The following is a 15,675-nucleotide window of genomic DNA, read 5'->3' as shown; positions in this document are numbered from 1 at the left end:
GCCTTTTGGGGTGTAGACCTTTTTTTCACGAGTTCATATTTTTCTTACTTTTGTGCTCCTCTTACTTTTCTGGGGCTTCAGGATATAGTTGGTTTTTATACCTGTAATATTCTTTTTGTAGTTGGTATGTTTTCTCTTTTTGATTTAATATACAGGCTTTAACCCCAAATTTTCCTTAAAAAAAAAAAAACTTTAAAAGATACTCAAGGTAGCCCATCATGGCAGTGAATAGTTTGATTCATCAACGCATCACCAACTTCCATGTGCTCCTTAGATTCAAATTTGTCATGAGATATATAGCCAACATCCCTTAAGTTATCCATAGTTAATTAGTTATTAAAATATCTAAAAATAACCTAGCTTTAAGTAATATACTAAATTAAAAAAAAAAAACGAATCCATAGGGCATCGAGCCAACATGATTTCCGGGCTCCCTTACAAAAATTTCTTATTATAATAGTCCATGAAGCCTCTCTTGAGTATGACACAGCACCGAGTATGTTTTGGCCTTCACGTTCTAGCAAAACCATCAATATGACTGATCTAAAGAATGATAAACTAGCTTCCTAATCGAAACTATAATCTCTAAGTCATCACCTGCCCCTTTAACATGTGCAGGTTAACTAGTTCTTAAAGCTTCTTTTTTTATCCTCCTTTGCCACTTTGGTTCCTTCAACACTCTCTTACAAGGGTAACACCACATCCTCCTTGCATTGACATCCTTATTAAAGGGAGTAGCCTGGGATGCTCTAAGTCTAAACTCTAGAATGTTATTGACTTCTAATGCGGCACTCCTCCATCTCATAATAATATCATATTCATTATTTTTATAGACAACAAAAAGAAAATCAACATTGGACATATAATCCATCATGAACCTCAAATATCCTAAATCCATTAGGACCAAAGTTTTCTAAGCACCATCTCCCCAACTTTCTATCATTACCTCGAACTCCATTGATGTTGCAAACCCACCCGACACATAACTTGTATACTGAATAGGTCACATCATGTTGGTCTACGATAATTCAACTCCCAATATCTATTTGAAAGGAGTTTGTTTTCATTTCATTTAGTAACAAAAAACAAAGGCAAGAAACATCAAATTAAAAATACAAAAAATAACTCTTGAAGAATTTCATTCATATTCAAAAGTTGTAGAGATAAAATATTCATATACACAACAACTATTGCACATAATCATAATACATCATCATTTAATATATATCATGATTGACAAAAGAATCCACTAACATAAAATCTATCTAATCTAACCACTAAAAATCTACAATCTCTATCGACTCAACTTGACATTTTTTCTTTCCTTGGCATGAATTAATACATGAAAAAAAGTAGTTATGAGCAAACCACTGCTCAATAAGCTATACTAAATCTACATAAATTCTTTTTTAACGAACAAAATAATAATATATACATATTATTTTACAATTATAAAAATAAAAAAGATAAATTATCCAAATATAAACTTCTAGGATAACAATAGAAGGTTTAGAATAGTATCAACATAACAATTAAATCAGATAACAGAAAAAAAAATATTTATAGATAACAGAAATAAACACCTCACATCAGATTTAGTCTCCAATCAAATCATATTAGATCAGCACCTCATGCCCTTATACTTTCCAACATTTCACAGATAACAAGTACTAAACATATACAAAATTAGACCTTTATAACTTCGCATGTGCAGTACATAAAAAACATGAAATACTCTGAGTGCATGGCACACAATATTAAGACCATATGAAAACCAATGCATAACACAATTCCTTCATTCAAAATTCAAACCCTTATACCTCAACTTGGATGCACATAACATAAATAACAATCGCTAGCAATTCCTTCACCCAAATTCAACCAATAAAACTTTTTTACTTATCCAAGAAATATAAAAGACAACACTACAATGCTTAGAAGTCAATGTCGCAACACTACTAAGTGGTTTCGCACACATGTAGATTTTAACACAAATTCCCCTTATGACTCATCTAATGTAAGAAAATGCATTAAAAAACATTAATATAAATACATAATTAACATGTCAACTTATCATATATTGCTTATAACATGTTCTTGATGTGTGTTTGTGCTTGCTTTGATTTGAAGTGGATATATATTTAGGTTTTGTTTGATATAAAATTTATGAATGCCTACTAAATATGCAAGTATACGTGTCGATCAAGTAATAAAGTGATAAAGAAGAGAGTTGATCTCATGAGGATGTGATTTGTTTGATTACATGTAACCTATTGTTGTTTAATCTAAATACATAATTTATCCCGCTGAATGTAAAAATGAATATTTTAGTTTTGGCCACATAACAGAGTCTTATAAGAAAATTGGATACTAATATAAATAAAATATTTTGGATTAATGAATGTAAGACAACATAGTTTTCCTTATGATGATCATAATTTTATATGTAGATCTGATCATATACATTCATAAATCTCTGTCGAGCTTGTAGGGGTGAAAAGGGAGGTTTTAAAACCTTTTTATAATTTTGCTAACTCTATAGAACCTAGAATGTTTAACATCCTATGTCTAGGTATGCCAACATTCTATTTCATCATTCTAATTTATTTAGTATTCCTATATCAAGGCTATAATAGATATTAATTATATACATGATCATTGTATGCATTAAATGAAGAATGAGAGATATTAAAAACATATATAAATAATCTAAAGCATAAGAGTCTACATTAGCCTAAAACTTAGAGATTTAGCCGGGCATGGATAACACATAAAGTAAACTCATATTCACTTCATTCATATGAAAAATACATATGAGAATGAAGAAGATAAATGTCATATAGAAGGATCAATTGATATTCTCCATACTCCTTCCAACAATAGAATTGCTTATACAATAGAGGCTAATATCTCCCAAAGGAAAGTATCTTGCACTTTCCTAGACTCCCTTAGAATTTATTCTAAGGGCAACTAGAGGAAAATACTACAAAGTACCATACTCCACTAAAATGATAGGACTCTATAGCAAAATAACTTGAAAACTTTTTATACATGTGTAGAAATTGACTTAGGCGCTGTGACGCTCGAGAAGGTAGCGCCGCGGTAGTGCAAAATAACTAGCGCCCCGACGATGTAATGTTTGCTTTACTTCAGTGATGGGTTGACCTGACACAGTTATTTGTTAAACTGGTGAACCTTTTGGTTGAGTTGGTACAACTCTTCATTTTTATAACTGCTCTATCGTGGTGCTACAACAGTTGAGCATTATGGTGCTTAAAAGTATAATTTGGTGATGCGACATTTTAATGATCAGTGCTCCAATGCTAATTTTCTTGGTACTCCAATGTTGCGGTCCTGATTTATGGTGCAACTGTCTTAATAGGTACTATAACGCTGACTTTGGCTAGGGGTGTAAACGAGTTGAGTTTGGCCCTCATTGAGCTCAGCTCATTAGTCGAAAAGTGAGCTCAAGTCGAGCTTGACAAGTGAGCTCGAGCTCGAGCTTGTCCCACTGTAAACAAGCTCGAGCCGGCTCGTGAGCCATGGGCAAGATTTTTAAAATTTAGGCGAGATTTTTTAAACTTAAGTGATATTTTGAAATCTTAAGTGAGATTTTTAAAACTTAGGCGGGATTAGAAAAAAAATAACTTTTAACATTTAAATAAAAATTAACTGGTTCTTATTCCATTTTTTAAATATTTAAATTTAATAAATAAAACAAAATTATTTTTTTATTATTCGAGCAGGCTCGCAAGCTCACGAGCTGAGCCGGCTCAGGCTCGAACTCGAGCTCGTTTACTAAACGAGCTCGAGTTTGAGCTTGAGCTCGACTCGTGCGCTCGATAAGCTTGGCTCGCAAGCCTATAAACGGGTCGAGCTCGAGTCAGCTCGACTCACTTATACCCCTAACCTTGGCTCCGTCGGGATGCTGATTTTTTCTTAAATTCCTAAGATGTTAGGGCTACAATGTTAAAAATTAGCACTTGAATGTTGTAGATAGCAACATTGTAATTCTATATATGTGGGAAGTGTTGTGCCCATTCAACACTTATAAATTTTGGCCTTCTCTTGAATAATTTCTGTACAAATACAACTAAAATAATACATTATCATTAAAATTTAACATAATAAATAGTATAAAATTTACACATAATAAATTCCCCCTAGCTTAAGCTCTTGCTTGTTCTCAAGTAATGGTGAAATCACCTATTGATTAACTTAATAGCCGAAGTACAAAATTGATAATTTAAAATTACTTAAATATAAAATAATATATCACAGTTTAGAAGTAATTTTGAATGATCAAAGTTATAATTCTAAGTTGAAAGGTCATAATAATTATCAAAATTAGTCACCCGAACTGTAGCTTATATTGAACCTATCCACTATATATGAGTGTATGTGCAAACAATATAACAAAATAAGGCAAACATAGATAGTTAAAAGTTAAACCAAATAAAAATAGCATAATGTAGAAAAGACTCAAAATATGAAATATAATTGGGTTGCCTCTCATGAGCGCTACGTTTATAATCTTCAGTCAGACTTGCCCATTTTGGCTATAATAAATTGCCACTACTTCTCAAATAGCCTCCACTATGCCCTTTTCCATTTTTCTTAGGATTAATTTTAGTAGTATTGGGCAAAATTCTAAGAGAACTATTACTAGAAGAAATGGCAAGCTGTCTTAATTGATTTTTTAAAAAATTTTAGTTGAAGCAACCAAACTTTACAACTGGTTTCAAAAGTGATTTCATTTCCCTGAATTGATTGTTTTGATTAAAATCTTGGGAATACAAAGGTCTAAGATTTACTACAGGTTGTTGAGCATTATTTCAATTTTCTACTTTATTTGATTAACTTATATTCCACTGATTATTACCATCAATATTTTTATTTTATCAACTAAAATTAGGGTGGTTCCTCTAACTTGAATTATATGTATTGGAATAGAGAATATTTTGTCTTCCAATAAAATTCACATTCGCAAGCTCTACTGTATTACTATCATGAATATAATTTCCATCATGCTCTTCTAATTATATAGATGATCCATATCCTGAACTAACTCGAATAATATCTATCTTTTTAGAAATTGTAGCTACTTGTACAATCAAAATAAATAATGCATCTAATTCATACACACTGACTACTCTCTTCGGATTCACCTTATCAAAAGGCCACTAAAAATTATTTGTAGCATTTTTCTCTTTTAAATAATATGATTTCTAAAATGGCTTAAACATTAGAAATCCTCCAGCTATTATATTTATGATTGACCTAAGTGATCTTACAAATCCATTATAAAAAAATTTGAATCACCAATTAATTAGGTAAAGCTTGATGATGATATTTCTTAAGCATTTTCTTAAATCTCTCTCAAACTGGGCAAAAGATGTGATATATTTTCTAAGTTTGACAGTTTTAGAACTAAGAATTTGTGTGTCAACTCATTCCAAGTGGTTATACATGTGAGGATAAACAATTCAACCATATCTTAACTTTGTCCCTTAGGAAAAATTGGAATAATCTAAGTCTAATATCATCATTACTATCACCATATACATAAATATTACACAGATTTTTAAGAAACTAGCTAAGTGTAAGTTGGGATACTTAATAAGAGTTACCCCAAACTAAAAATTTTGAACCATCTGAATTATGATAATTTTTAATTCAAAGTTTTTGGCTAGAATAGTAGGTCGATTGATACTCTAATTGATTCCTTCTACTAAAGGGTTAGCATACTCTCTATATGATCTAGAATAGTCCTGATCTTGTACTGAGTCATACATCTCTAATTTTTTTATTTTTTTTTTATTTTTTATAAGGATCATTTCTGTCTCAGAATTAAACAGTAAATACTCCTTACTAGATATACTAAGGATGTAACAATAATAAAACAATAATAAATAAAAATCACAAACTAAACAATCAATACAATATTTTTTGGCTATTTCAGAATTTTATCAAACAAAAGCAAAAAAAAAAAAAAAAGATACAAGATACTAGTGGGTCTAAATATGCACTTATTTTAACAATATAGATAAAATTGCAATATGCACATTATTTCCCAGTAACGGTGCTAAGAACTTGATGTGGGTTGGTACTTGCTTTAATTTCATATGGGTATATGCTTAAGCTTTTTTATATAAAATTTATCAAAGCCCACTAAATACGTAAGTATACATGTCAATTAAGTAATAAAGTGATAAAAAAGAGTATCAATCCTACTATAAACTGTTCTGCTTAATTGTAATTAGACTACTACTATTTATTCTAAATATATAATTTACCCTACTTAATGTAAAAAATGGATGTTTTGGAGTTTTTTCCACATAATAGAGACTTGTAAGAAAATTGGACACTAATGTAAATAAAATATTTTGGACTAATGATTGTAATATAATATAGTTTTCCTAATGAGACTCTTAGTTTTAGAGTTGGATAAGAGCATATGCATCCCTAGATCTATCTTTAACTTGTATGGGTGAAAAGAGAGATTTAAGGTATTGCTACAATTTTACTATCTCCATAGAATCTAGAATGTTTAATCATATGTCTAGGTATGCCATCATTCTATTTTAATATTCCTTTGTTGATGCTATACATCATACTAAATATTAACTACATATATGACCATTATATACATTAAATGGAGAACGGGAGATATTGAAAATATCTATGAAATAATTTTAAGCACAAGAGTCTATATTAGTACTTATTATGTGTTTACATTATTAGCTCAAAATTTAGAGATTTAGTCAGATATGGATAACATAGAAAGCAAACTCATATTCATTTCATTCATATGGAATATATATTAGAGAATGAATAAGATAAATGTCACTCGAAAGAATCAATTGATATTATCCACCCTCCTTTTTCTTTCAATTATAGAAATGCTAACACAATAGAGGCTACTATCTCATGAATGAAAGTATCTTGCATTTCCCAAGCCTCTTTTAGACTTTAATCTAAGGGGGAACAAGGGGAAGATATAACAAAGTATAAGACTCCACTAAAATGATAGAATTGTTTAATAAAACAAATGAATAACTATTTATACATGTGCAAAAATGAACTCAGGCACCACGACGCTCGACAAAGTTGTGCCATGGTGATGTGAAATGAACTAGCGCCTCAACACTATAATGTTTGCTCCACTGCGATGTTGGGATGACCTGGCATAGTTATTGGGTGAACCAGTGTGTCTTTTGGTTGAGTGAATATGGCACTTCATTTTGATAACTACTCCATCACGGCCTTGTAAAAGTTAAGGGCTGCGATACTTAAAAGTATAATGCATTACTGCGGCATTTCGATGATAGGTGCTCAAGTGCTCATTTTCTTGAGACTAGTGTTGTGGTGCTGATTTCTAGCACAACGACACTGATAGGTGCTGTAGCAATGACCTTGGATCCACTGGGGTGCCAAGTTTTCCTAAAATTCCTTAGAGGTCTGATATGTAATTTTAAAAATTAGCATTGGGATGTTGTAGATAGCAATGTTGCAGTGGTATCTATGTGGGTGCTATGATGTTCGTTCAACACTTATAAATTTTCTCTTTCTTCTGAATAATTTATCTATAAACACAACAAAAATAATATGTTTTCATTTAATTTTAACATAATAAATAATATACAATTTACACTTAATAGTTCCATAATCACCATTGCAGAGGTCCCTATAATTGAGGTGGTAAAAAACTCTAAGGTTTTCTACACCAACATGGTTAGGGATGGTCAGATACCCCAATATCTTTTTGGAAGACATATATACAAACTTCTAAAAGCATCCTTTATTGGAAGAGTCCGAGCCCATACAAGATAGGGAGAGGATGCTTTTATAAAGTAACAAATCCATCCAAGATAACACGAGAATCGTTAATTGGACTAGGTTGTCTCATACTAGTCAAACATTCATTTCACCCCTCTTAACAAATAAGTAGATTAAGACAAACTATTTAAGAATGAAAAGAAAGGATGATAACACATATTTAATGTTTTCTCTAAATTAAAGATTTAAAATGATGTCAAAAAGAAAAAACCTACTTCATAATATAATCCACATTAGGAGTTTCACCCACTTGAGAACGCCAACCTATTATTAATAGGAAGGCATATATTCTTCCTTAGTCACTCTAACGTAATTATGCTCACCAAGAAGCCTAAGAAACCAAAACTTATAAAATTTATCTTACTTCTCTAGATCTCTTCATCCAATAGTCCCAAATACCATTACATTATTGGGAATAAAAGACATTGTTGAGATAAGAGAATAACCAAGAAGGAAACAAACAACATAGAATCACTCTTAGAGAAACTAAATGCAAATGAAATATTGTTTTCCTTACCATGCTATATAGGAAATGCCAAGCCTCAAAATTCAAGCAGGAAATACTAAAAAACTATGGTGCCATCACGAAAAAGAGATCTTCATCAATAGGCTTCCATCAAGCAAATATAAAATTATGTGGTAATTATAAGATATTTTTGCATAAATATTTAACCTTTGAATAGCCTTGAGAATAGCATCGAGAACATTTCAAAGCCATCATCAAAGAAAGCCTTGGTTAATGCCTAAATAAATGAAATGACCCATGCATATAATCATTGATCTTTGATGATGGCTCAATTATATTAACAACTGATCTCACTTCTAACTACATGCTAACTATTCATTCTCCATGAGATGCATCCCCTGTACTTACTATTCCTTAATATAACAGAGCCATTAGACATAACACACAATTTCGTTATTGACTAACCAATTATGTGTTAAGATCAATACATTGTGTATTACACCAATTCTCGAGCAAGGTCTTAGCCACTCTTAGGAGATGACCCATGGTTCATATAACACCTTGATCTTGAATATAATACGATAATATAAAAAATATAACATTTTTATAATACATCAAGAATAAAAACACATACTCCATATTCCCTTTGGTAAACAAATACTTTTTATTTACTTCAACAATGATACTACAAAACTTCACTAATTTATCGATATAATACATTCAAATGACCTTAAACAATAATTTTACATGTTTACTTGTACAATGAATGATCTCAACAACATACTATTGTTGAGATTTTCAGAGGACCATTAGCACCTCCCATCTTTAGTAGCAAGGCATCATCCTTTCAAAAATCTCATCCTTTGTGGCATTTTGTTAAGATTAAAAGGAGATGAAATATATGTATCTCCTTGAATAGAAGGTTGATGAATCTTCTCAACTTGGGGGAACCGACCTACAAAGCTTAGCCCGCATTCTAGGAGGACTCAACTTCCCAAGAGACTAAAAGCACTTAGCTACAAATATGTCGTTCTCCACCTTGACCTACATAGGGAATATTAAAAAAAAAAAAAAGAAAAAGACCACACATATAGTACCTACGATATATCAAAGTGATGTTGGTCCCATTTAAAATGCTTAGGTAATTGCAGGAAAGATATTCATAGTTGCAATTAATAAATGACTTATATTTAAATAGATTAAATAAAAATAAAAATGATATTAATAATTATTAAGATTAAAATAATTATTTTGCGAGTCCATTTTTCCCTCAATTTTTAGAATAAAATTTGGACTAGCTAAGAAAAAGGGTGCTATCCCTAACTTTTAAGGGGAGTATTTATAGGTGCAAAAGTGGAGGGTAGCTAAAAGGCAATCCATAAAATTCCGGTTTTTTTTTTAATTTTTTTTAAAGAATTTTAAGTTTAAAAATCATATAATAATAACAAAAAAAAAAGAAATAAATTAATAAAATTTATAATATTTCCTAAGTTTGAGGTGTCAGAAATTAGAAAAAAAAAGATGATGGGGGTGGTGAGGGTGGGGGTGGATAGTGCGCACTTGTGCAGGAAACTTGCCGCCAAGCCTTATCACAGCCCGATTTTGGCAGGGACGATACAATTCCAACATTTTTAGATCCCTCAAACCGCCATCGCCCACCTACTACAATCCCTCTAAACTCCAACTCCCACAGATTATGGTTATTCTGACTACTGTTGCTCGCCGACTACGATCCCTTTGGCCACCATCATCCGACTATAGGCCCCCAACCTCCGTCGCTAGCGATTACGATCCCTTTGACCATTGTCCCTTGTCGAATACGGTCTCTTTGACCTCCGTCACCCATCAACTATGGTTATTCTGACCACAGTTCCCTGCTGAATACAGTCCCTCATACTGCCATCACTTGTTGACAGTCCTTTCGACTATTGATGTTCGATTACGATCCTTCTGACTTCCATCGCTCTTCGATTATGATCACTCATACAACTATCGCCCACCAGACTATGGTCCCTCCGACCTCCATCGCTTGCCGACTACAATCCTTCAAATAATCATTTCCCACTGACTATGGTTCCTTCAGCCAACATCGCCCGACTATAGTCCTTCCAATCACTGTCGCCCGACTAAGATCCCTTTGACCTCAGATGCCCAAACACAATCATGCTAACCAAATGAATATGCTATCACCCTATTGAGAAATATCTCTCATGACACTAAGTTCTTCCAATCCTAAGCATGTAAAATGCTATATATGATGCATATTTACTACATTGAGCCAAAGCCTTCACCTGATGAAGGGTATCATTTATAATCAACAACAAACATTAATACATTCATTCAAATTGGTCAAAGCCTTGTGTGTTTTTCCTCTTTTAAGGGGTTGTCACGTAAAAATTATGATGTATCTTATGAATGCCGCACCCATCTCACTTATCTATATGTATGCTTGATCTTTATAAAAAACTAGAACGTTAAATTCTCTATCTTTCTACTGCTATGAATTATCTAGGACGCAACAACTAATATCCTATTAAATTATTAATTAATATGCATAAGATAATTAAATTTAATAAATTTCATTTAATTTAATTAAATCATAAATACTATTAATGTTTTTTAAGTAATACTTTTCATTAATTAATATGAATCATTAAGATTAATTTTATTTTTTTATTAATATATCTTATTTAAGTAATATGATAATATTAATAATAATTGTTAAAATTCGAAACCTTTTTCTTTCTCCCCAAATCCCTTCCCTTGAAATTTACGAAACCCCCGCCGGCAAAGGAGAGAGGAAGTCGGGGCTGCAGCTCCTAGAGAACGGGAGCAGCAAAGTGTAAAGAAGTGTTGATCAGACTTCTGGATTTATGTTAAAGCCGGCCAATGTAGGATTCACTAAATTCGGAATTTAAGGCAAAGAGGAGAAACGTAATTTTAGTTGGTTAATTCCTGCTTAAACCCTGCTCAAATCCTGTTGCCAAACAACCCCTAGAGTGCCATTGACATCACCACGGCCGCTGGGAAGCAAAACAATGAGAGCACTTTTCCTTTTGCTCCTTCATTTGTCTATCCTTCTACACCCATCTTCACCATCTCCTGTCCTCGCCGGAAAGAAAAGCCGAGGAACTGATGCTGTGGAGCAAATTCTTCGGCGGGAAGAGAGCCTGCGAGCTCCACCTTCCGTGCAGTTGGCTGCAGCCCAAGGTGTCCTTCGCCGTTTGCTCCCAAGACACACCTCCAGCTTCCTTCTAAAGGTCGTCCCCAAGGTAGGGCACTGATTTGTAAGTTCTAGGGCAGTAAATAGTTCGATGCTGTCACGGCATCTTGAATTATCTTTCTCTGGTCTTCCTGAGGGCTTCCGTCAATGTAATATATGTTTCAATGGTTAACATTTTGTGGGATTTATACTTGTCTTTCGTTTTCTGATAGGGTCTTTGCGAAAGCTTCAGCTGCTTCCGTATTGGCAGTGTTGTCAACTCGAGTCTAAATGGGCCAGAAATAATGTAAGCACCAATCTGGATTACTTGGTTATGACTCTTTTATGCTATCATTTTCTGCTCTCTTTCAGGGATCCTATTTTGGAAGCAAAATCTTGTTTGGATTCTCAATATGCAATGCTTCATTTTACTTCCTAACAGTTTTGGATCGTTATACTGTTTGATGCTTTTAAATTATGTTCTCGTCAATCAGCTGCAGTACAACAGCATTTATTGAACACTTTATGTAGTCCATGTCTCTATTGGAGGGAAAATTATTAGGTCCAGACACCGGACCTAGAAATAGGTCCAATTAAAATTTGACATGTGGACTGTACTTTGACTGCGCTTTGACTGTACTTTGACTGCATTTTACCTGCATTTTACCTACGCTTTTGACGCGCCTTACTTAAAATTATGCGGACACATGTACATTCCACATGTCAATATTTTATTGGAGTCCGGACGTATCCCTATGTCCGGTGTCCGGACCTAATAATTTTCCCTATTGGAGGCAATGTATGCTCTAGAACCCAAAATTCTATATGCTGATTTTCTATATTATTATTATTATTATTATTTATTTATTTTTGCAATCTTTTATCAAATGAAGCTTTTTTGAATCCTTTTAATTTCTGAATATGGGTTTGGTTATTAAAAGGAGCACTTTGTTTTTTTTTTTTTTATATTCAGGATAGAGGGAAGTACAGCTGTTGAGGTTTCATCTGGCCTTCATTGGTATTTGAAATACTGGTGTGGTGCTCATATTTCATGGGATAAGACAGGTGGGGTTCAAGTGGATACCGTTCCTTCACCTGGATCATTACCACGTGTGGAAGGCCAAGGTGTGAAAGTTGAACGTCCAGTTCCATGGAACTATTATCAGAATGTTGTTACCTCAAGCTGTGAGTGTTTGGTATTTTTTTTCTATTCCTAAGACTTACCTTTCTTTATAGTTAGGATCAAAAAAAAAAAAAAAAAATGAATGCGTTGATATTAAACAAATTTAGAGTTAGCTATTCTTTCTTTCTTTCTTTTATTGTTTTTTTAGCAAAACTTTTGATCTAGTAAATTTGATGCATTATCTTAACAATGTACTTCATGAGCATACTCAAAATGGTATTAGATAAATTGTTAATTTATTATGTGACAACAAGTAGGGTAGTGGAAGAAAAAATCAGAGTGGACTTGAATATTTTTATTGTTGAGGATTCAACAATTCGTTGTAAAGGAGAACCAGGGAGTTGATGTGAAGAAGGGGACTAAGAAGATTAGAAGAAAGAATTCCTCGTAGGAAGGGAGGTGGTAGTTAGAGGTAAAGAGAAAGAAAGCATGAAGAAATCATTGAGAAGAGGAAAATATCCCTATGGGGAAGCCAAAAGAAAGCCTTTTATGCCCTCATCAATCACCTAAATTACATAACATATCGCTATTTATAATTAAATACTTTTTCAGAATGATTTAATTACCCTTAAAGAAAAAAAAGTACCAAATTGGGCCTAAATAACAACTGACTTTGTAACCATTTACAATTAACATAAGTATAACTAAGGAAGATCACGTAATACATGAAATAATATTGAAAAAATCATAAAGACTATGACGTAGACATGTTACACCACAATAATTCCCATGGGTTGTGAAGAACTCAATTCCAGACAGTTGAAAGAGCTCGAGGCTCCTGACAATACTATAGAGATAGCATAATCCTTCATGAAATAGAGACAAAGGGGAAATTTATCCTAATGAAGATTTGATAAATGTAAAATAAATCCTGAAGTGGTAGAGATGAGGGGGGAGGAACATCACCTTCATCAACATTATGAATATGATGCTCTTGTTATAGATTCTTAAGAACATCAGTATTGCAGTTACTCTAGCATGAGCTCTGTACCATAGCATTTAAAAAAAAATCATGATAAGAATGGTGGAGAAGAAAATGTATGATAGTAAGTCACTATTAGGGGTAAATTTGAACTAGACTTTCATGTAAGTTTATGAATGAGTTTGGAATATGAGATAAGTGCATGGTGGAGGAAGAAAAAACCATTAGTACATATCATAGAACCTTTGATACAAATCTTCATCATAAAAAGTTCTTAGATCCAGGAACTTAAGCTTTGATATTAATTGATGATGAATAAATGATTGTGATGAACTTTTTGTGGTGGAGGACTAGGAGTAGTCAGCTAAGGGGTTTTAGTTGTATAAGAATAAGCTAGGAAGGAGGCCAAGAGATTTAAGCATTTCTAGGGTTATATATGGGGAAGGAAGACAAGTTGATTGGAAGATTAGGTCAAATCACTAATGAACCTAGATGGAGGGTTGGAAACTGGATTGTTTTGTGGAATATTGGTGAATGAATTAACTAGCTGTTTTAGGAAGTCTTGGATTAGGGTAAAGGCTTTAGATGAGGTTTGAAGTTGGGTGGCAAGAGGCAATAAGTGTGGAGTCTTGTAGTGGCAAGTGAAGTGGATTAGGTTTTAGAGGAAGGAGCTTGGCGAATTGGTCTTGTTTAATTTTGTTTTCTTTATTTTGAGAGAAGGCTAGAGGGAGCGTTGGTATGATAGAGACATTGAAGTGGAGATATAAGAGATGATAATTTATCATGCAAAATAAAAACATATGTATAAAATTGAACAATCCCGCCAAGGATTGGGCTCTCGGGCACCAAGCCAAGAGGAGGGGGGGGGGGGTATATATATAATAGCTCTTCCACATTTCTTTCAAACATCAATAATTCTTAATTACAGCCAAGAGTACATATAAAATCACTTTCCTATAGGTTTATAACTAAAAATTCAATTTTCTTGAGGCCTAGGTGTGACTTCCTTACTTCCAAGAGGTAATTTGGTCGTTATTGAATGATGTGTATGTCTGCCTCGTATTTTGTGAGCAGTGGGTTGATGCGGCATTGTAGGTTGTTGAGAATAATTTTAAGTCATCCTCATTCTTAGAATGACTTGTAGAAGCCTTTATGCGACTCTTCATCAATTTGAGAGTTAAAAAGAGGGAGCCTTGGTCGACCACTTCTAGTTTTAACTTTGCTTGAAATCTCCATAGTTCCCCCTTGCTTGCACTATATTATAAAATTACCTTTGGTTGTCCATTACATGGGAATACAAGGATGGAAGTTCCTTGGATAGCAGTGCTTATTTTTTCAACTTACATTCAACAACTAGATGAAATTAAACTTACAAAACTAAAATGAAACAGTCTTTCATCATCCTACAACTACTATAATCATCATAACTACTACTTTTACAATTTGAATTTTTGACTTTCCAAAATTTACTCTAAAATTCAAAAGTCAAACTCAAATTACTACAAGTGAACATGACTTATAACTTCCATAGCCTTCATAACTATCATAACTACCTGAAATATTACAACTATGACATCATATTAATTAATATATAATAAAGATATATCCTGAACATCAACTTTAATTCTATGTGATCCAACTTCCACTTTTTGCCTTCATGATGTTGAGGAGGTCATTCATCACAAGTTTGCTTTAAAAATAATCTATTGATCTTGATCATTTTGATATTTAATTTGTTTGGAATAGAAGATTTTATTGTATGGGATAATTGATGAGATAAAGATTAATGTGATTAAAAATGTTAGAAGAATGAAAGCTTTGAAGGAAGGGACATAGGAGGAGAAAAAAACGCAGGAAGAAACCTTAGGAGAAACTGATGAATTAATCTCCAAAGTGGATGCCAAAAGAAAACCATCATCTATTCCATTATCACCTTTTTAATTTCATGATTCTAGGTACTATTTATAATAATAGGCCTTATTCAAAATAACAAAATTAATTTTGAAGGAATACTAAAAAGGCCAACCTAAGCCTGACTGACAAATGTCTCTTTAAGCACTGAT

At 32.9% G+C, this 15,675-nt stretch overlaps 1 protein-coding gene across 1 annotated transcript in view; it reads left to right on the top strand.

The window, feature by feature from the left end:
• The first annotated feature begins 11,043 nt into the window (after window positions 1-11,043).
• Window positions 11,044-15,675, top strand: part of LOC110114091 (alpha-N-acetylglucosaminidase) — a 76,419-nt gene continuing 71,787 nt past the window's right edge. Inside the window, exons 1-3 of the mRNA XM_028700604.1 lie at window positions 11,044-11,577; window positions 11,741-11,814; window positions 12,481-12,692. Coding sequence (XP_028556437.1) covers window positions 11,344-11,577; window positions 11,741-11,814; window positions 12,481-12,692 — 520 coding nt within the window. The 5' untranslated portion in view covers window positions 11,044-11,343. The remainder of the gene's footprint in view (window positions 11,578-11,740; window positions 11,815-12,480; window positions 12,693-15,675) is intronic.

The sequence above is a fragment of the Dendrobium catenatum genome, unplaced genomic scaffold (assembly GCF_001605985.2).
Source record: "Dendrobium catenatum unplaced genomic scaffold, ASM160598v2 fragScaff_scaffold_1557, whole genome shotgun sequence".
Classification (NCBI taxonomy): Eukaryota; Viridiplantae; Streptophyta; class Magnoliopsida; order Asparagales; family Orchidaceae; genus Dendrobium; species Dendrobium catenatum.
Note: the sequence above shows the minus strand (reverse complement) of the source record. Positions and strands in the feature narration are given on the sequence as shown.